The following is an 18,386-nucleotide window of genomic DNA, read 5'->3' as shown; positions in this document are numbered from 1 at the left end:
GTCTCATTTTATTTGACTATCTTCTTCAAATGATTTTGTGGCATTATATCGTATTAATTTATCTTCGATTAATTGCGCTTACTCAACCGTTGTGTTGACCCCCTTCTTACGATTCTTTTTGTAGGTGATCATGCTTCCGTTATGCCTAAGTGATGCATTCACGTCATATGATCCATCGGGGGGAATTAGAACTACCTTACCTTCTAAAATGTTTGAAAATTCATTGATTATGTTTAAAGATTAATGTCTTTTGAACTATTTCCAATTTATGCTTTTAAATTGAACTTTATTTACTTAATTGATAAGCCGGTGCGCTTTAATTCTAAGTTCTTATTAGTTGTTGGTATTTATTATTTAATCCCGCCACAACGTAGGACTCGTTGGTTGATGAACGAGCCTTCCGGTGTGGCGTGGCGGTGACGCTCCGGTTTGAGCCGGCCGGGGTGTTACAACCAGAGATGCCCGGAGCTTACTTTAGATGTAAAAGGGGGTTTCGGTTGTTGTACCTCGCATATGCCGATGATGTTTTGATATTTGCGAGTGCGAGGGAGATGATGAGCTCTTTGACGACCTTTTTGGCTGATTATGCAAGGATCACTGGCGAATAGGTTAATTGTCAGAAGAGCACGATTGTTTTCAGCAGACGATGTCCGGAGGGAGTTCTGGAGCAGCTCTAGACAGTTACAGGGTTTAGAGTGGCTGATCTCCCGATTACATATCTTGGTGCGCCCCTTTATGTGGGGAATCGGAGGAGTATTCTATACGAGAAGCTTCTAGGGAAGCTTCAGAGATACTTGAGCCACTGGGATCCGACGGTATTGTCACATGACGGCCGATTACAGCTTATTGGAGTACACTTTTGTCCCTTCCACTGTATTTACTTCAGGAAAGTCATCGGCACCACCAAATTTTTTTTTTTAAAAAAATCTTGGTGCAAGACATGAATCAAGAAAGTTCTTGATTTCCTTCTCAATTATTTATGCTGGCTTATTTATTGATTGCTAATTTGTTAGATTGTAGAATAATTGCTTCTTAGATAAATTAATAGTTATAATCTAGTTGATTTAGGATAATTTTCATATTATAGTGTAAAAGCAGTTGTACATATTTCAGCTTACTCTTGCTTACTTGTCTTAGTTCATCCTTAATCCCATCCATTTTAGGCTAGTTCAATCGGCTATAGTTGAGATAGAAGTATAATTAGTTAGCTTAAATAGTTAGATTCTTCAAACTATGTATTTTTATTTATTTGTTCGCTGTTGTCTTTTTTGCCTTAAAATGTTGCTGATTAGTTAGGATTAGAATTAGATTGGTTTGTAGTCAATTTGTTCGGAATTTGTTTAAGTGTTCTTCTTAATTGTTAATTAGCTTTGTAGTCTTGATAACTGGCCTAGTTTAACTGCCATTGAAACAATCCCTTAGTATAGTTGTGTATTAATTGATAGCTTAGTTATTGTGTGATAGGTTAGGTTACTAGTTTGCAATTTAGGCAGTATGTTCGCTTCTGTTGCTCCTTGCCTTCGCCTGCTGCATGTTAAGTTTAGTTTGTGTTTACTTAGCTGATACCATTAGCTTAACCTGTTAGGTAGTCTTAGTGAGTCTCCTGCAGTGTTTGTCGTAAAGTAGTTGAATTAGTAATTAGCATAGTTAGTTTGTTGCTAAGTTAACTTAGTTGTCTAGCTTTTATTATGTGTTTCCTATTGTTGTAATTTTTGTTTCTTAGCTTGTCAATGAAATAGAGTATAGTTTGTTGAATGGTTACACTAATTGATTTGGTTGGTAAGTTCTGTAGTTGTATAATTAAGTGAAAACATTATTATTAATTAGTTGTAGATCAAATCTATGTTAATGTCCAATCTGGCAGCTGTTTGTCTAGATTACTTAGCTTGAGTCGAATTAGTGTTGTTCCTGCGTAGTGGGTAGTGCAGAAAGCAACTATGGTTCTATTTCTTAAGGCCATCTCCAACCCTCCACTCCATTTTTGCAGTTGCTACAGTAAAAAAAATGCAGTTGATCTACAGTAATTTTACTCCAACCATAAACTTTAATTTTTACTCCAAAAAGTATATTCCCTATATATTCCTCTTTTATATTATTTTATATAACTTTTCATATTTATAAATTACACCTCTACTTTAATTTATTTTTACATTAGATCCATACACATATAATTTATAAATTATTTAAAAATTACATATATAAAAATTAACATTTATAATTAATAACTATTACAAATAAAATAATTTTAAATAAATAATTAAATGCTATCAAGACAAATATGATCATAATAATTAAACAAAGATAACGTAATATTATTATTTCATAACAATTTATTACAAAACATACATTACAAAATAGTTCAAATAAAATATGACATATTTATTCAATGGAGTTACTATATTGCTCCTATATATGCTTTATTAAATCATTACGGAGTGCAAAATGAGCATCTTTGTCTCTAATTTGTCTATGTCGGGCAATAAATTGTTGAAGTTGGATGGTTTCATCGGTTGCCATTTCCACGGATGGGGGTGGTGTTTCTAAAACTTCTCTGATAGGTGCACTGAGATCTCGTTCATCTTTCTATTATCATATTATGCATAATAATGCAAGCAGTGATAATATCATGCAGAACATTTTTTTGCCAAAATCGAACAGCTCCAACAATTATATGCCAACGTGATTGTAGAACTCTGAAAGCACGCTCAACATCTTTTCTACAGGACTCTTGTTTCTGTGCAAAAAGTCTTTTTTTTGGACCTCGTGGATCACGAATAGTTTGCACAAGAGTAGCCTACTTAGGATAAATACCATCAGCTAGATAATACCCCATATTGTATTCTTTCCCTTGAAGGGTATAATGTGCAGGATGAACAATACCTAGAGCAAGATTTGAAAACAAGTGCGATGATTCTAAAACATTAATGTCATTATTGGCACCTGGCATACCAAAATATGCATGCCAAATCCAAAGATCATAATTAGCCACAACTTCGAGAATAATAGTCGGTGTTCCACTACGACCTGTATATTGACCTGCGAAAACCGTAGGACAATTTTTCCACTTCCAATTCATACAATCTAAACTGCCCAACATACCTGGAAAACCACGAGATTCTCCAATATGAAGCAACTTTGCAATATCATTAGCATTAGGATATCGAAGATATTCAGTTGAAAAAATTTCAACGACGGCACGACAAAATCTCTTAACACTTTCAATTGTTGTTGATTCACCAATTTTAATGTACACATCAGTTGAATCTGCAGGTACACCATATGCTAACACCCGAAAAACAACAGTTACCTTTTGTAAGGTTGACAAGCCAAGTCTACCAAGACCATCTCTCCGTTGTTGAAAATACGGATCATGATCTTTAATCGCATCAACAATACGAAGAAACATACTTTAAGACATTCGAAATCGTCGACGAAACATTTGTTCATTATATAAAGGATTATTTGAAAAATAATCATTATATAAATTACGATCTGAACTTTCACGATCACGATTAATTACTCGATGACCTAGGATAGAGCCTCGATGGGTTGATTGAGATAGATTGAGTAACTGTTCCAAATAAGCATTGTTTTGCATGAATATGGAGATTGCTGCTTCATCCTCTTGAAAGGACTCCATGAAAATTCTACTCACTTCTTCATCATCTGACGATGAAGAGTTGCTCGTGCTGAAGAAATAATATTGTTTTGATAAGTGAATATAAGTTTGATGAATAAACCTTTGTTGAATGTCAACTAATTTATAGAATGAAAATTTTAGATAAAATATAAATATATGAGAAATATTTGGATAATATAGATATCCATCCAACGGATGAAATGAAGATGAAATCCAAATGAACAATCATGATAGCTCGGATATGGATAAATGGATTTTTATAATTTATAATATATAATAATTGATTGGATAATATGGATATCCAATCTAACGGATGAAGTGAAGATGAAATCCAAATGAACGATCATGATTGCTCAGATATGGATAAATAGATTTTTATAATTTATAATATATAATAATTGATTGGATAATATAGATATCCAATCCAACGGATGAAATGGAGATGAAATCCAAACGAACGCTCATGATTGCTCTGACGTAGATAAATGAATTTTAATAATTTATAATATATAAAAATTGATTGGATAATATAGATATCCAATCCAACGGATGAAATGGAGATGAAATCCAAACGAACGCTCATGATTGCTCTGACGTAGATAAATGAATTTTAATAATTTATAATATATAAAAATTGATTGGATAATATAGATATCCAATCCAACGGATGAAATGTAAATGGAATCTAAACGAACGCTCATGGTTACTTTGACATGGATAAATGAATTTTTATAATTTATAATATATAATAATTGATTGGATAATATAGATATCAATCCAACGGATGAAATGAAGATGAAATCCAAACGAACGGTTCAGATTGTTTTTTATATAGATAAGTAGATTATTATAATATATATATATAGTCAAATATAATATAAATAATTGAGATTGGTCAAAAAAGTGTTTTGATCCAACGGATAGGGTTTTGTGAAATCTAAATCGACGTTTGAGATTAAGTTTCACAATGGATAAGATTTGATATCTATCCAAAATTTGTCTATAAATACATGTTTCCACTCTTTAAATTATTGCATCAGAATCACTCACTTTTCATTCTAATATAATAAAAGTTTATCAAAAGTTCTTCTCAAAATGTCCATCCGAGGTGGTGGTTATAGTCATGATGAAGATGTGTTGCTATGCCAACATTATTTAGATATCTCGCAAGATCCAATTACTGGAAGGCAGCAATCCAGGAATCAATTTTGGAATCGAATCACTGATGCATACAACCAAACTAAAAATCCTGATTGGGAGATACGTAGTGCAAGATCTGTACAAAATCGGATCCAAGCCATTGAGAAAGTTGTTCGAAAGTTACTTGCTTGTATCAAGAAAGTAGAAACTTTAAAACCCAATGGAGCTTCAGAAATGGATGTTGTAAGTCATTTCTTAAATTTATTGTTAATATATATATATAGCTTGACAGTTCTATTTGTAACCTTAAAATCTTGTTTGCAGTTAAATCAAGCAAATGAGATACTAATGAAGGAATATGCAAGTTCTAAAAAAGGTTTTAAATTTGATCATGTTTGGAATTTGTTAAAAGATTTTGAAAAATTTAATGATCATAATGAAGCTAGAAACCCATATAAAATACCTCGAAAAAATAATTTCACTCATGTATCATCGTCGTCGGATAACACTGCTTTTGAATCTCCTGAAAATTCATCATTTTCTGTTAACTTAGACGATGATGAGAGTGGATTAAATTTAAATTATAATGTTGGTGGGTCTTCATATGAGCGCCCCATAGGGGTGAAAAAAGCAAAGTAGCAGAAAGAAAAATAAGGATAAAGAAGATGCTCATGTTACTGAAGTTAAAAAACAAAATTCAATGGTTCTGGAAATACTACAAAAATCAAATTTGCACAGGCAAGAATTTTTGCAACTGGAACGAGAGAAATTAGCATTTAAAAGAATGGCACGCGAGGAAAAAATTATGAATATGGACTTGAATGCTATTTCTGATCCTGCTCAGCGTGCTTACTACCAGCTCAAGAAAGATGAAATTTTACAGAAAAGAACAATGGAATTTCAGGGATCAAATCCACAGTCTTCTTCGAATATGTTTTCTCAATATTTCAGTGATATTGGTGGAGATGGAAATGCTGATATTCCTCCGTATTAGATCGGTATATTTTAATATTTTATGCAATTGTATTTTATCAATGTAATTTTATTTTTTATGCAATTTGTTTTATGTAATTTGAATTCTATCAATGTAATATTTTATGTAATTTGCATCCTATGCAACGTGCTTTTGTATTTTTATTTTATTTGCTAAATAATTTTATAACATATATTATTTTCAAATTTAAATAAATTTAAATTTAAATACAAACATATCATTTTTTAATAATTATACATACATATTATAATTTTTTTGTGGAAAATATATAAAATAATTAATTTTAAAATAAAAAATTAAACATAACTTTTTACAAAGTAAAATTACACGTTAATTTAAAAAATAAAATTACATATCATTTTAAAAAAATAAAAATTATATCACTTTTCAAACAGTAAAATTATATATCAATTTAAAAAATAAAATTATATATTACTTTCCAAAAACTAAAATTATATCACTTTTAAAAAATAAAATTATACATTATTTTTCAAAAAAAAAAATACAACTTTTTAAAATATAAAATTATATATCATCTACTAAAAAATTAAAATTACACAACACATCAAGAAAAATACCAAAAATATAAAAACACCACAAAAACTCCACTCCATTTTGGAGTGGAGTAACAACGTTACTCCAACTGTTGATTGCTGCAAAAATGGGGGGATTTGGGAGTGGGTTGGAGCCCCTCCCCCCATTTTTGGTATTTATGCAGTAGGTTGGAGATGGTCTAAGTGTGATCTGGCTGCAATTAACTTAATTCTTGTGAAATTATGTATAATGACGATCCATTTATTAATTTAATTAATCAGCCTAGTATAATCCCATTAAAGTAGTAATTCAGACTTGTACTCCAGTATAGGTTATTGTTTTATTTATTAATTGTACCAGAACAGACTTAGGATAAGTGTTTGTTTTGTGTGGTAATTATTTCATTTTTACTCCCCTGCTTATTTTATTTTTCATTCATTTAATTAACTTGATTTCATTATTTTCTAGAATAATAATATAGGCTATATGCAAGCATTTGTTCAATTGCAGTGGCTCTTTAATTGAATATTTTTTTTAAGCCACAATAAATATTGTGTGCTAATTAATTTATTTGAGGTTAATTTATTTTGGCTTAAATTATTCATATTTATTTTTTTTTTATGTTGCTTAATTTATGCCGATTAAGTTATTTTGTGTAATTTATTCTTGTGCAATTTATGTGAATTAAATTATTTTATTTATAATATTTAATTTATTTCTTTAAAATAAAATTAGCCGTGAAATATGTTATTTTCTCGAGTCAATCGATTCTTATTGTGCTTAATTTGAGTTTGAAATTGAATATATTCAATAATTGAAATTCTTTTGAGTATGAGTATAAATCGGGATTTTGATAAAGTTGGTTGATATCCCCTCATTTTATTTATTCCATACTTGGTCTAATTTTTAGAACTTTCGTATATTTAGCTACGTTTGTTAGCGGAGATGATGAATTAAGTTTCCTTAAAAATGATATTGACGAACGGATAGTGTGAGGAGGATGCAATTATCTTTATATGTAACTTGACTTAGCAAAAAAAAACAAAATCGACGCGAAAAATGTCGAAATTAATTTATTATCGGTAGCAATGTCTACCGGGCCGCCTTGTTTCTTAATTTATGACTTATTACGGCGATTTATTTAAAGCTTTGAGTCATCGCATCATTTTTAGAAGCTACTCCGAATACTTAAGTTTGAAAATATTTCGGGAGACATAATTTTGAATCTTTGCAGATGAACAATATCGCATAAATGGCTTAAGAATCTGAACTTTAGCTAAGATTCGTTTACACACCACCGTTAATATTGCCGACAATATTGAGTCCTTATTTAGAAAATACTTGGTTTAATTTCATTAATTGAATTTATTTAAGGACGAATAAAGGTTAAGTGTGAGGAGTTTGATAACTCCTGATTTTGCCATATTTTATAACTTATATTTATTTATGTCAAATTTTGGTATTATTTATGTTAATTTATTCTAATAATTGTATTTATTTCATCTAGTGTGTATAGTATTAATTTATTAGTTTTTAGGTGTAATTTATAATTATTTTGGTGTATAAATTAAATTAATTGATGTATTTTTTGAATTATATTTTTAGGCATTATTTATGTGCTATTTAAGTATTTAATTTTGGCTAAATTAATTTTATTTAATAAGTATTATTTATTTAAATAAATATTTATAAGATGTTTACTAATTATGCAGGGGAAATAATGCTTGAAAACTGATTTGGGAGTCCAAAACAAGCCTTAAAAAGCGAAAAAAAATGACTTCGGGAGCGAAAAATGGTCACCGGCGCGAAAGTCAACGGTCAACGCAGAAAAGTCAACGTGTGGAAGTCAAAGTCAACCATTGCACGGAATTCAAGCGACAGAGTGCGGAAGACCGTACATGGAAAGTGAGCGGTGGCTGCATTAAATCCGCCCAACCTCCCTCAGCTCCTGTATTTATTCTAGCCACCTTGCATTTATTCATGCATTCTCCCAGCTCCCATATTTAATTCCTGCATCATCATTTAGTCAATTTTTGGCTATTTTTGTATAATATTTATTCTAAAACCTTCTAGAAAATAGGTAGTTTTTAGTAAATTATTAGTAGTTATATTAGTTGCTATTTTTAGAGGTAGTTAGTAGCTATTTATAGAGGTAGTTATTTATGGCTATTTTTAAAGGTAGTTATTTATGATTATTTTTAAAGGTAGTTAGTAGCTATTTTTAAAGGTAGTTATTTATTGTTATTAAAGGTAGTTAATAGTTATTTATGGACGGTTGTAACCGCGAAGCTTTTAGAAGTTTTTCTCCCTATAAATATCCCCTCTAAATATACATACACACCATATATATACAATAATGTATATTCCATACATTCTAGTTTCTCCATTTCTTTTCTCTCATATTTTTATCTAATTTAATAATACGAGATTTTCAATTTTGTGTCGCGAGTAAACTGATTTTCTCCTCATTTTCTTTTAATTACTGCATATTATTTTAGCTAGTAGAATTCCTATCATATTTCTCCACCTCACCTTCACCCAAAAAATTCTATGTTCAATTTGAATTGTTCAAGTTAGATTTCGACAAAGTTGCGGAAGGGCGATAGAAGAATCGACTATTTCAGTCTTGTTTCGTGTCACAAACAGATTCCGGGTAGTTCAACGTAGCTAAGTACGTGGGAGCCTTGTCGACCTGCTTAGTTGTTGTTCTGAATTCAATTCCGATTAAATAGAGGTATCAGAAGGGTAGAGCCACTAGCGGAGCGGTTGAAAGAATAATTCATAAGGCATAGGCGTTGGTCTATTGAGTCACATAAATTTCTAGTGACAGTAGAGTTTTTTACTTATGATTTTCTTTGTCGGGTGTCGCTGAAGCCTCGTTGTAAATCCCCTAAGGTCAAAGTACCAACCGAGTCGAGAATCGGCTTAAGCGAGCAAATGCAATCACGTTCATTCCTCCGAGCCGCCCCACAATTATACATATATTTTTCACTATCACGTCATCATCATCCCGCTCATTTCATCCATAGAAATCTAGCCATTAAGGAACGCAAAAGTCAGACACAAACGCCTCGCTTCATCCTTTTCGAGATACGTATATTTTATCATTTTTTAGTTAGATTTAATTTCTGAAATATATCTCTTCAATTTCTTCGATTGCATTAAATTATTGCACTTTTTCTAATTAAATATAGGATATTCGCATATTCCCTGAGTTCGACCCAGACACTCACCGGTTATTTTTTGTATCTTAAAAGATATTTTTAAATCTCCAAAAATCTTCGATCAGTATTGTCACATGGCGGCCGATTACAGCTTATTCGGAGTACACTTTTGTCTCTTCCACTGTATTTACTTCAGGTGTTGCAGCCTCCACAATTGATACTTCATGAAGTTGAGCAGATCTGTGTGCGGTTCTTTTGGGGCTCGTATCATGGTCTTCGCCAGCATCATTGGATTTTTTTGGCGAATGGGGCACGGGCGCAAGAGGAGGGTGGTTTGAGACTTCGACGTCTCTCGGATATGGTTCATGCATTTTCCATGAAATTTTGGTGGAAGCTTCACGAGGGTTCTTCCTTGTGGGCGCAGGCAATGCGGCACAAGTACTTTTGCGATTCCTTTCCGGGCGGTGCTCTTTGTCGGAGCTACGTCAACCTCGTGTGGAAGCGCTTGTGCCGAGTTAAGGAGGAGGTTCAATTGCAGATTCATTGGACTTTAGGTCGAGGGGCGTGTTATTTCTAGGATGATAGATGGCTTGGAGAGCAGCCCCTTTCGACCTTTCGGGATGGCAGACTACCGCCGCCACTGCCGATCTTGGTTCGAGATATGTGGAGTGGTGACTCGTGGGATATTGTAAAATTGCGAGCATATTTTCCTGAGTCGCTCGTTCAACGTGTTATGGAGGTCCCTGTTGATAGACAGTCTAAGGATTGGATTAGTTGAATGGCCTCGTCATCTTGTACATTTACGACATCCTCAGCTTGGGAGCTTTGCCGTGATATGGGGCTACGGAGTAGGCCGTCGGGGATATTGTGGTCGGGTATTCTTACTCTGACGATGTCAGTCTTTTTAATGGAGATTGTTTAGGCGACGGATACCAACATATGAGATTCTTCAGCATTATGGTGTTTCGATTGTCTCACGATGCCACTGTTGTCACATGGAGGTCGAGACTATCTCGCATCTCTTTATTAGTTCGGCGGTTGCCTGGCGAGTGTGGAAGCATTTTGCGGTGCTTTTCAGGATATCTTTGCCAGAGACACATATATTGCATCTATTTGTGTCTTCGAGGAGGCTTTCTTCGGCACATTCTCTGAGTATTAGAACGTATGTTCTGTTGTTGATACTATGGTTCATTTGAATTGCTCGGAACGATGCGAAGCATAGGGGGCTTTGTGTATCTTCCGAGAGGATCATATGGCGGATTCATTCACACTTGCGAACTCTTTGGCATGCTCGGATTCTCTTACGTCGACATTGGGTGGGAGATTTTCATATAGCAGATGGACTTGGATTTCGATACCCCCCTCCAATTCCTCGGCCTCTGATTATGGTGGGATGGGAGGCAATATCTCCGAGATGGTTCAAGCTTAACAAAAATGGTGCTTCGCTTGGCAATCCCGGAGCGGCAGGTATTATCCGAGATTCGGTATGAGCAGTATTCATTGCGTTTCAGACTCCGATTCCGCAGGCAACGAACACTTTGGCAGAGCTTACGGCAATTCAAACTAGAGTAGGGATAGCAATAGATCGATGATTGATGCCATTATGGATCGAGACAGATTTGACAACTTGCATCTCTTTGATCTCTTCCGAGACAAGCCATTGGAGTCTCCAACATTGCCTTATGTATATTCGCCTGCGGCTTAGGAATACGACTTGGCGGATATATCATATATATAGAGAAGGGAACCACGCGCAGATGCCTTAGCGACTGTGGCGGTTTCTCTCCCGATTGAGCGGATACTTCTCCCAACAGATATCCCTTCGTCGATTAGAGGCCTCCTTCGAGCGGATGCTGACGGTCTTCCTACTTTCCGTTTCAAGTGGCAGGCTCACCCTCTTTGATTTTGACTTAGCTTTGACCGATGACATTTAGACTTGATAGCTTAGTGTTTAGTATGGTGTTTAGGGGTGGAAATAGGCCAGGCCAGGCCAGGCTTTGGTTAAATAGGCTTGGCCTGTCTTAAAAAGATATGGCCTGAGCCTGGCCTACCAGCCTGAAAAAAAATATTTTTAAAGCCTGAGCCTGGCCTTTTTAAAAGTCTGGCCTGGCCTACGAGCCTGTTTAAAAGGCTACATAATAATTTATTATTATTATTTTTTTTTTGTAAATTTCGTACTATAAATAAAAAATAAAACAGATACAATTATTTATATTATATATAAAAAAATAAGAAATTCTGTTTTTTAATGACAAAAATAATCATTTTTATTGCCATATAAAAATACAATATATTATACTAATAATTTGCAAAAAAACGTATATTACAATTCATTCAAATATATATATAATTATTGGGAATAAGTCTTGCAAACTCCAGACAAAAGCTGATAGAAATTACTGCATAATGACATTAAAAAAAAAAAAAACAGTTTACATCAATCTATTGTCATTAAGCTGATTGTTCTAACAAAGAAATAAGCAACGCTAACTCAGAAGCAATATTAAAAAATTCGACAAAAATATTTAGAAATTAATAACATAGTTTTTCAAGTTCACGTCACCCACAGGCCACAAGCCACAAGAATTGCAAATTCCCCCAAAGTTTCTGAAACCATTAAATCTGTTCAAGTACAAAAGTTGATCAAATTAGTATTATATCTGAAATTTCTTCCTTCTATATATAAATTACGCAAAGCATCAAAAAATTATATTAGAACAAAAAGAAAAAAGGAATATCTTACTTACCAATACAATAAAAGTTTCAAGAGAAAAATAGCAAATAGATCAATAATATCTTCTGGACATTAGCATTTCCACTCCTGAAATCAAAATTTAAAATTTCAGCACCTGCAAACCTATCCAAATATTTTAAAAAAAATAAATAAATAATTGTAATATCAAAACAACCACCTGCAAACCTATCTAAATATTTCAAACAATACATCCTGCAACAAATTTCAGAAAATCAAAGTTGAATCCTCCCAAAATACATCATGCAACAACAATATCTTACTAAAAAAATCAGATTTTCAAACAATTAATCTGTATAAAAAATTTCAGAAAATATTATAAATTTAAAACGTACCGCAACCAAAGTATTAAAGAACTTCTTTAATCTATAAGCTTATCTCCTTCAAAGACTCATTCACCTTCAAATGAGAGAAATATTTTTATTAGAAAAAAATATATTGTGGGTGATGAATAAGATAAAGAAAAGACAGTTAATAATAAAATTTACCTTCTTTTTTTTTCAAGTTGTATTTATGTCGAAGCCAATCTCCTCCACAAATTAGTGTCTCAATAGATTCTTCATTCAATCTTGAACGATATTCATCTATAATTCTACCTCCAGCACTAAATGTAGACTCTGAAGCTACCGTTGATATTGGAATCGCAAGTACATCAGCAGCCATCTTCGATAAAACTTTATATTTCATGTTGTTGTTCCTCCACCACTCCAAGGCACAAAATGAAGACATATTTCCATCAGGAATATAAACACTGTCCTCGAGATAGGCATCCAATTCAGATTTTGATACAGGAATTGCTTCTTTTGCTCTTACAAGACTCATAATTTGATCAAACCCAATAACTATCGCAGATTCAGATTGGGTGGTGGCAGAGGAGATGTTAGCCATATTGCACTGACTTGAGGATGATTCTTCAACACTTAAGGCCACATAATCATTATATAGTTGTTGCAGTGAAGCACGCACTTTGTTCACATACTCGGCAGCAACTTCTTCAGACTTGTATATCATTGGAAAACATATTTCAACACCATGAAATTTAACTCTCGGATCCAATACATTTGCAACAGCCATCAATAGATTGCACTCACCCCAATATTTATCAAACTTTTCTTTCATTTGCGTTGCCATTTGTATCATAAAAAGATCATCATCCTTTGTCGCATCATCAATTACTTGCTTCACTTTCCAGACCTCTGAAAGATACAAGTTGGCAGTAGGATATTCACTTCCAGATATTAAATTGGTAGCTAAGTTGAAAACCTCTAAAAGTTTACAAACTTTCTCGACTTTCTCCCAATCTTCATTTGAAGGTGCAAATGTATAATGAGGTTCTCTTTCTTGGTATTCTGAGAAGACAATCTTGAATTTTAAAGCAGCGGCTAACATGTGATATGTAGAATTCCACCTTGTTGGACAATCAATTATCAACTTCCTTTCTTTTAGATGCTTTTGTTCAACTACTTCACCAAAACTCTTCAATCTTGAATCATTGAAGTTTACATACTTCACACTTTCACGAACATTATGGATGATATCTTTGATTCGACTAAGCCCATCTTGCACCAAAAGATTCAATATGTGTGCACAACATCTAACATGAAATAGAGCTCCATCGAGGACAAGCTTGGTGCTGCGTGATATGTAGTCTTTTAGATACCTCAAGCACGAGTCATTATATGAAGCATTGTCAACTGATATTGAGAACACTTTATCTTCGATCCCCCAAGCCTTCAAACATTTGAAAATGGCATTGGCTACATCAATTCCTCGCCTTGGAGCAGGCACCTTGACAAAGCTTAAAATCCTTTTCTGAAGCTTCCACCCAGAATCTATAAAATGACCAGTGATTACCATATATTCAATCACTTGATGACTGGATTTCCACATATCTGTTGTCAAGCTAATCTTGCTCACACTCTTTAATAATTCCTTCAATGCTTTTCTTTCTGCTTCATATATTGCTATGCAATCACTTCGTATCGTCTTACGAGAAACTTTCTGAAATTCAGGGTTCGCATACTGAAATGACCATATAAAAGCATCGTCTTCTACAATGCTAAAAGGATACTCATGTACCATAATAGAAGTGGCAATGACTTCCCTCATCTTTTCATTAGAAAATCTAAACCCCGGACTTATAAACGGATTACTTGAATTGGATGGCTTAAAAGGAATGACACATTGTTTCTTTTGTGAAGCCATTTGTACTGTCCTCTGCAAACACCCTTCTGAATGTCTCTTTAGATGGCTTGTGCTCGCACCTCTTCCCCCAGTAGCAAATGCATTTTTACAGTATTTGCAAATAGCTTTCTTAACACCTTCAGCAACTTGAATTTCATCAAAGTCATTCCACACAATTGAAGTTTTTTTCCTTTTTTTCCTATTGGCACCTTCATTTGCTTGATTTGAATTCCTTTCGTCTTCATTTCTGTTATCATCCACAGGTTGGCTTGAAAGGGAATCCACTGATATACTATTGTGTGTATCAGATAGAAGATCAAAAATATTTGTTTCATCCATCGAAGCCATATCCTGCTTCAAAATAAATAAAAAAATTTATTTAATTAATGATATACATTATAAACGAAAATATCAGAAACTGATCATTCTTGTAAATATATATCTTATATTTTTCTACAAAAATATAAAATTTTCATTTTAATCTAAATAATATAAAACACAAAAATAAAAATAACAAAACTATTTTTAAAAAATGACGTTATAAAAAAACAAAAAAAACGTCATAAAAAAATATATAAGATAAATAAAATATAACAAAAAAACAAAAAATATATATATTGAAATTCATATCTAAATAAAAATAACGAAAAAAAACATATAAAAACGATATTTACCTTATTTTTCCAAATTCCACCGGTAGCAATAAAAAAGAAGAGGCGATGAAGACAGAAGAAGGAAAAAGAAAAGTAGTGGGTCTCTGTGAAGAAGATTGCAAAACCCTGGACGGCGTGGAGGTCTGGCAGCAGTTGCAGGCTTGCAGCGGTGGAAAAGGAATATGGACAGTTGTTGTTCAGTTTACAGCGGGATAATATTTGAATTATGATAAAAGAAACAAAAAAATGAACATGTGTGCAGTAGTTGTTCATATTTGAAATTTTTTATTGGGATAAAAATTATTTTTATTTTTGTTTTTTTTTAATAAATTTATAATTAAAATTTTTTTTTTATATATCATTATTATATATAAAACTATTCTTATTTTATAATAATAAAAAATAATTTTATATAATAATAATATTATTATTAAACAGGCCGGCCTGTTTAGTAAATAGGCTTTTTCATAAGCCTAAGCCTATTTTTTCTGTATATATAAACAGGCTTTAACAAAACTCTGAACCTGGCCTTTCTAATAAATAGAACAGGCCAGGCCAGGCTTGATGTAGGCCAGGTCATAGGCCCCTGACAGGCCGCCTGGCCTATTTCCACCCCTAATGGTGTTGATGCCTTAGGCAGATTGTTTTTGGTTTTTTTATACTTGGAGTACCTAGGCTTGTCTTGTCTTGTCTATTAGATTTGCTGGGATTGTATAGCTTATCAGTAGAACTACGTATGACTTGATCTCATTCGGGTACGTAGGCAACCCAGTTTGGACCCAACCATTGCTATATAGATATATATAAAAAAAATTAAAATAAAATAAAATAACTATTATGTTTTAATATACTAAAAAAATTCAAATTCAAATGTATACTTTCGTTCAAGATGAAAGGGAATATAGTATTACATATTGTATGTTCTAATTGAGTCAAATCTAACCCAGTCAAACATGAAAATCGGAACGAAATATGTATATATATTTCATTATGATGTACTACTAATTAATTAACTAAGAATTTCAAAATGAAGAGGAACAATAACACAAACACAAGGAAAGGGAAGACAATCGAATCCTCAAAATGTCGTTGATGATGAGGATCAACACACCATTCCTTGCTCTACTTCACCAACTTGTCTTCTTCTTCCCAACTCTTCTCACACTTTTCTTCCTCTTTAGACAGCTTAATGTAGCTGTGTCTGTGAATGTATGAATCCGGCTTAGCAGATCTTCCAAAGGTGCAGAAACGCCGCCGTTGGCAACCTTGTTAACATTCCCAAATACCCGGAAAACAATTCTCGTAGCGTGGGATCAGCCGCGCCATCACTTGAACAATAATTGATTTTAGTTTTAGTTTTAGTCTAATTTCACAAAAAAATTCTTTTGTTTATCCTATGGTCTACAAGTATTCCATTCTTCGATTATGGTCGCATGGATAATCTTTTTGTTTCAACCTCGTCGTCAACAAGGCTTGATAAAGTTGAGAAGGCAAGGATAGCTGCAAAAGCTCAATTTAATAACCCCAACACTTGCCTCTGTTCTTCACCATGTGTCCATTTAGTTAAAGTTGATTGAGAAATCGAGATTTCTAATTAACAAGGGTTTCGGACTCCATCTCAAAACCAATTGGCAATAAGAGGAGTTTGGTTTTTCATCATTATAAACAATGAGAGCTCCTGACATACAACCGACGTGGGACACTAAATACTCTCCGTCTCCACCTCGAAACCAAATCCTAACTAGAATTAATATCATACCAAATACGGGCAACTATGGGTGTGATACCATGCTTTGAATTTGTAAAGGATCAAATATAACAAATTCAAACAAAGACACAAGATCTGACATGTGATTTCAAATGAAAAGACGAACAAGCGTGGGTAGCCGTGACTCTTTATCTTATCTTCCAGCAAAGAAGAACAATGTAAACAGCAATGGTGATTGAAAAACACCAACAACAGACAAGGTATGTAGGTAATGAGTTAGTTCTCAAACCAGGACTGATGTAGGCTTGTAGTCGACCACGAGGACTTTCTCGAGTTTCGGGAGTAACAAGTTTGCAAAATCGACGTGATCTGGATGAGCAACGTACTCAGCAATGCCTTGAGTACTCTCAAAGCTTGATTCAAAGACATGAGTGAACCCCTGGTTCATGTTCTCAATGCTCACATCTTTGCCCCTACACATCACATCAGTGGAGCAGAATTAGTTGTTCATGATCGCCATTATATTGCTCGAGAATCATGAGCAGAATAAGACAGATCAAAATTAAACCTAACTATCAATTCAATCCACCCAATTTCATTCCAAATCTCTCCCAACAGTCCGAGAAAAAGATAACATAAAGCTATCAGATCTCTCTCGATCTGAATCTATACGGTCAATTTTAAGTTTTCCAAACAAAATGAAACTATTTCCAATAATTAACTTGAAAAGGAAGGGGGGAAACGAGTAGAGTACCAACCAAGCGAAGGCCTTCATAGAAGGGACGAGATTGACGAGGTTGGCGTATTGCTTGGCGTATTCCTCAATTTGGTGGTCAGAGATGCCTTCCTTGAACTTGGCGAGCAGAATGTGCTTCACGACTCCCTGTCCTTGCCCTTCCGCCATTGCCGATTCGTTGCTCTTCTCCGCTTAGCCCCTTTTGACTTTTGAGACCCTTCAGCTAATCGGAAATCTTATCTATTACTAATAATTTGGGATTTGATTTTTTAGCATTTTAAATTTAAAAAATACTTCCTCTATCTTGCTTAATTGACATATTTTATTCCTCAAATTCGTTTAATTCAAACATTTTATTAGTGACACGATATTTAACCTAACATGTTCAATTAATTCATAATAAATTATCATTTTATTTTATTATTTATTAGGTGATTAATAATATTGGTAATCTTAAATAAATTTAATATATATATAATTAAAAAATTAAAATATGTATTTAAATATTTAAAAAAATTATATTGCAATAAAAATATATATAATATGTATATCATTTTGTAAAGAATAAATTTTTTTATAATAGATAAAAAAAATACATTTATTTATAATTAATATAAATTAATTATACAAAAGAGGTAAAATTTTAAAGATAGATAAAAATATTTGTTTTTTTAAGAAAGAGATAGAAATAAAGATATTTTAAGTGGTCTTATATTATGTATGATATTATATATTATGTAGTTAATTAAATTGATTTATATTTGTTAACTATCTATTGAGTTAGAACTTCTATAAAAAAAAAAAAATAGAAATGTATTCATTGTTATGAGACGAACAAAAATAAAAAATATGTCAATTAAATTAAAACCGAAAGAGTATTA

General features: G+C 32.9%; 3 protein-coding genes and 1 pseudogene across 3 annotated transcripts; 1 reads left to right on the top strand and 3 right to left on the bottom strand.

Annotated features, from left to right (window-relative positions):
• Positions 1-2,406: 2,406 nt before the first annotated feature.
• LOC127264721 (uncharacterized) lies at positions 2,407-3,640 on the bottom strand (annotated as a pseudogene).
• Positions 3,641-4,735: 1,095 nt separating this feature from the next.
• On the top strand, positions 4,736-5,774 carry LOC127264720 (glutathione S-transferase T3-like). The gene is made up of 3 exons (XM_051294222.1): positions 4,736-5,023; positions 5,105-5,415; positions 5,519-5,774. Exons 1-3 carry the CDS (start codon positions 4,736-4,738, stop codon positions 5,772-5,774), a joined length of 855 nt encoding a protein of 284 aa, XP_051150179.1.
• Positions 5,775-11,881: 6,107 nt separating this feature from the next.
• Positions 11,882-15,267, bottom strand: LOC127264938 (zinc finger BED domain-containing protein RICESLEEPER 2-like). Its single transcript, XM_051294545.1, has 5 exons — positions 15,083-15,267; positions 12,713-14,759; positions 12,560-12,623; positions 12,220-12,293; positions 11,882-12,094 (listed from the first exon to the last, which is right to left on the bottom strand). Exons 2-3 carry the CDS (start codon positions 14,754-14,756, stop codon positions 12,616-12,618), a joined length of 2,052 nt encoding a protein of 683 aa, XP_051150502.1. The 5' UTR covers positions 14,757-14,759; positions 15,083-15,267; the 3' UTR covers positions 11,882-12,094; positions 12,220-12,293; positions 12,560-12,615.
• Positions 15,268-16,850: 1,583 nt separating this feature from the next.
• Positions 16,851-17,736, bottom strand: LOC127264682 (stress-response A/B barrel domain-containing protein HS1). Its single transcript, XM_051294179.1, has 2 exons — positions 17,528-17,736; positions 16,851-17,242 (listed from the first exon to the last, which is right to left on the bottom strand). The coding sequence occupies exons 1-2, from the start codon at positions 17,671-17,673 to the stop codon at positions 17,053-17,055; spliced, it is 336 nt and encodes a 111-aa protein (XP_051150136.1). The 5' UTR covers positions 17,674-17,736; the 3' UTR covers positions 16,851-17,052.
• Between the last annotated feature and the right edge of the window lie 650 nt (positions 17,737-18,386).

The sequence above is a fragment of the Andrographis paniculata genome, unplaced genomic scaffold (assembly GCF_009805555.1).
Source record: "Andrographis paniculata isolate CXL003 unplaced genomic scaffold, ASM980555v1 Contig71END, whole genome shotgun sequence".
Classification (NCBI taxonomy): domain Eukaryota; kingdom Viridiplantae; phylum Streptophyta; class Magnoliopsida; order Lamiales; family Acanthaceae; genus Andrographis; species Andrographis paniculata.
This window is presented reverse-complemented; position numbering and strand designations above follow the sequence as displayed.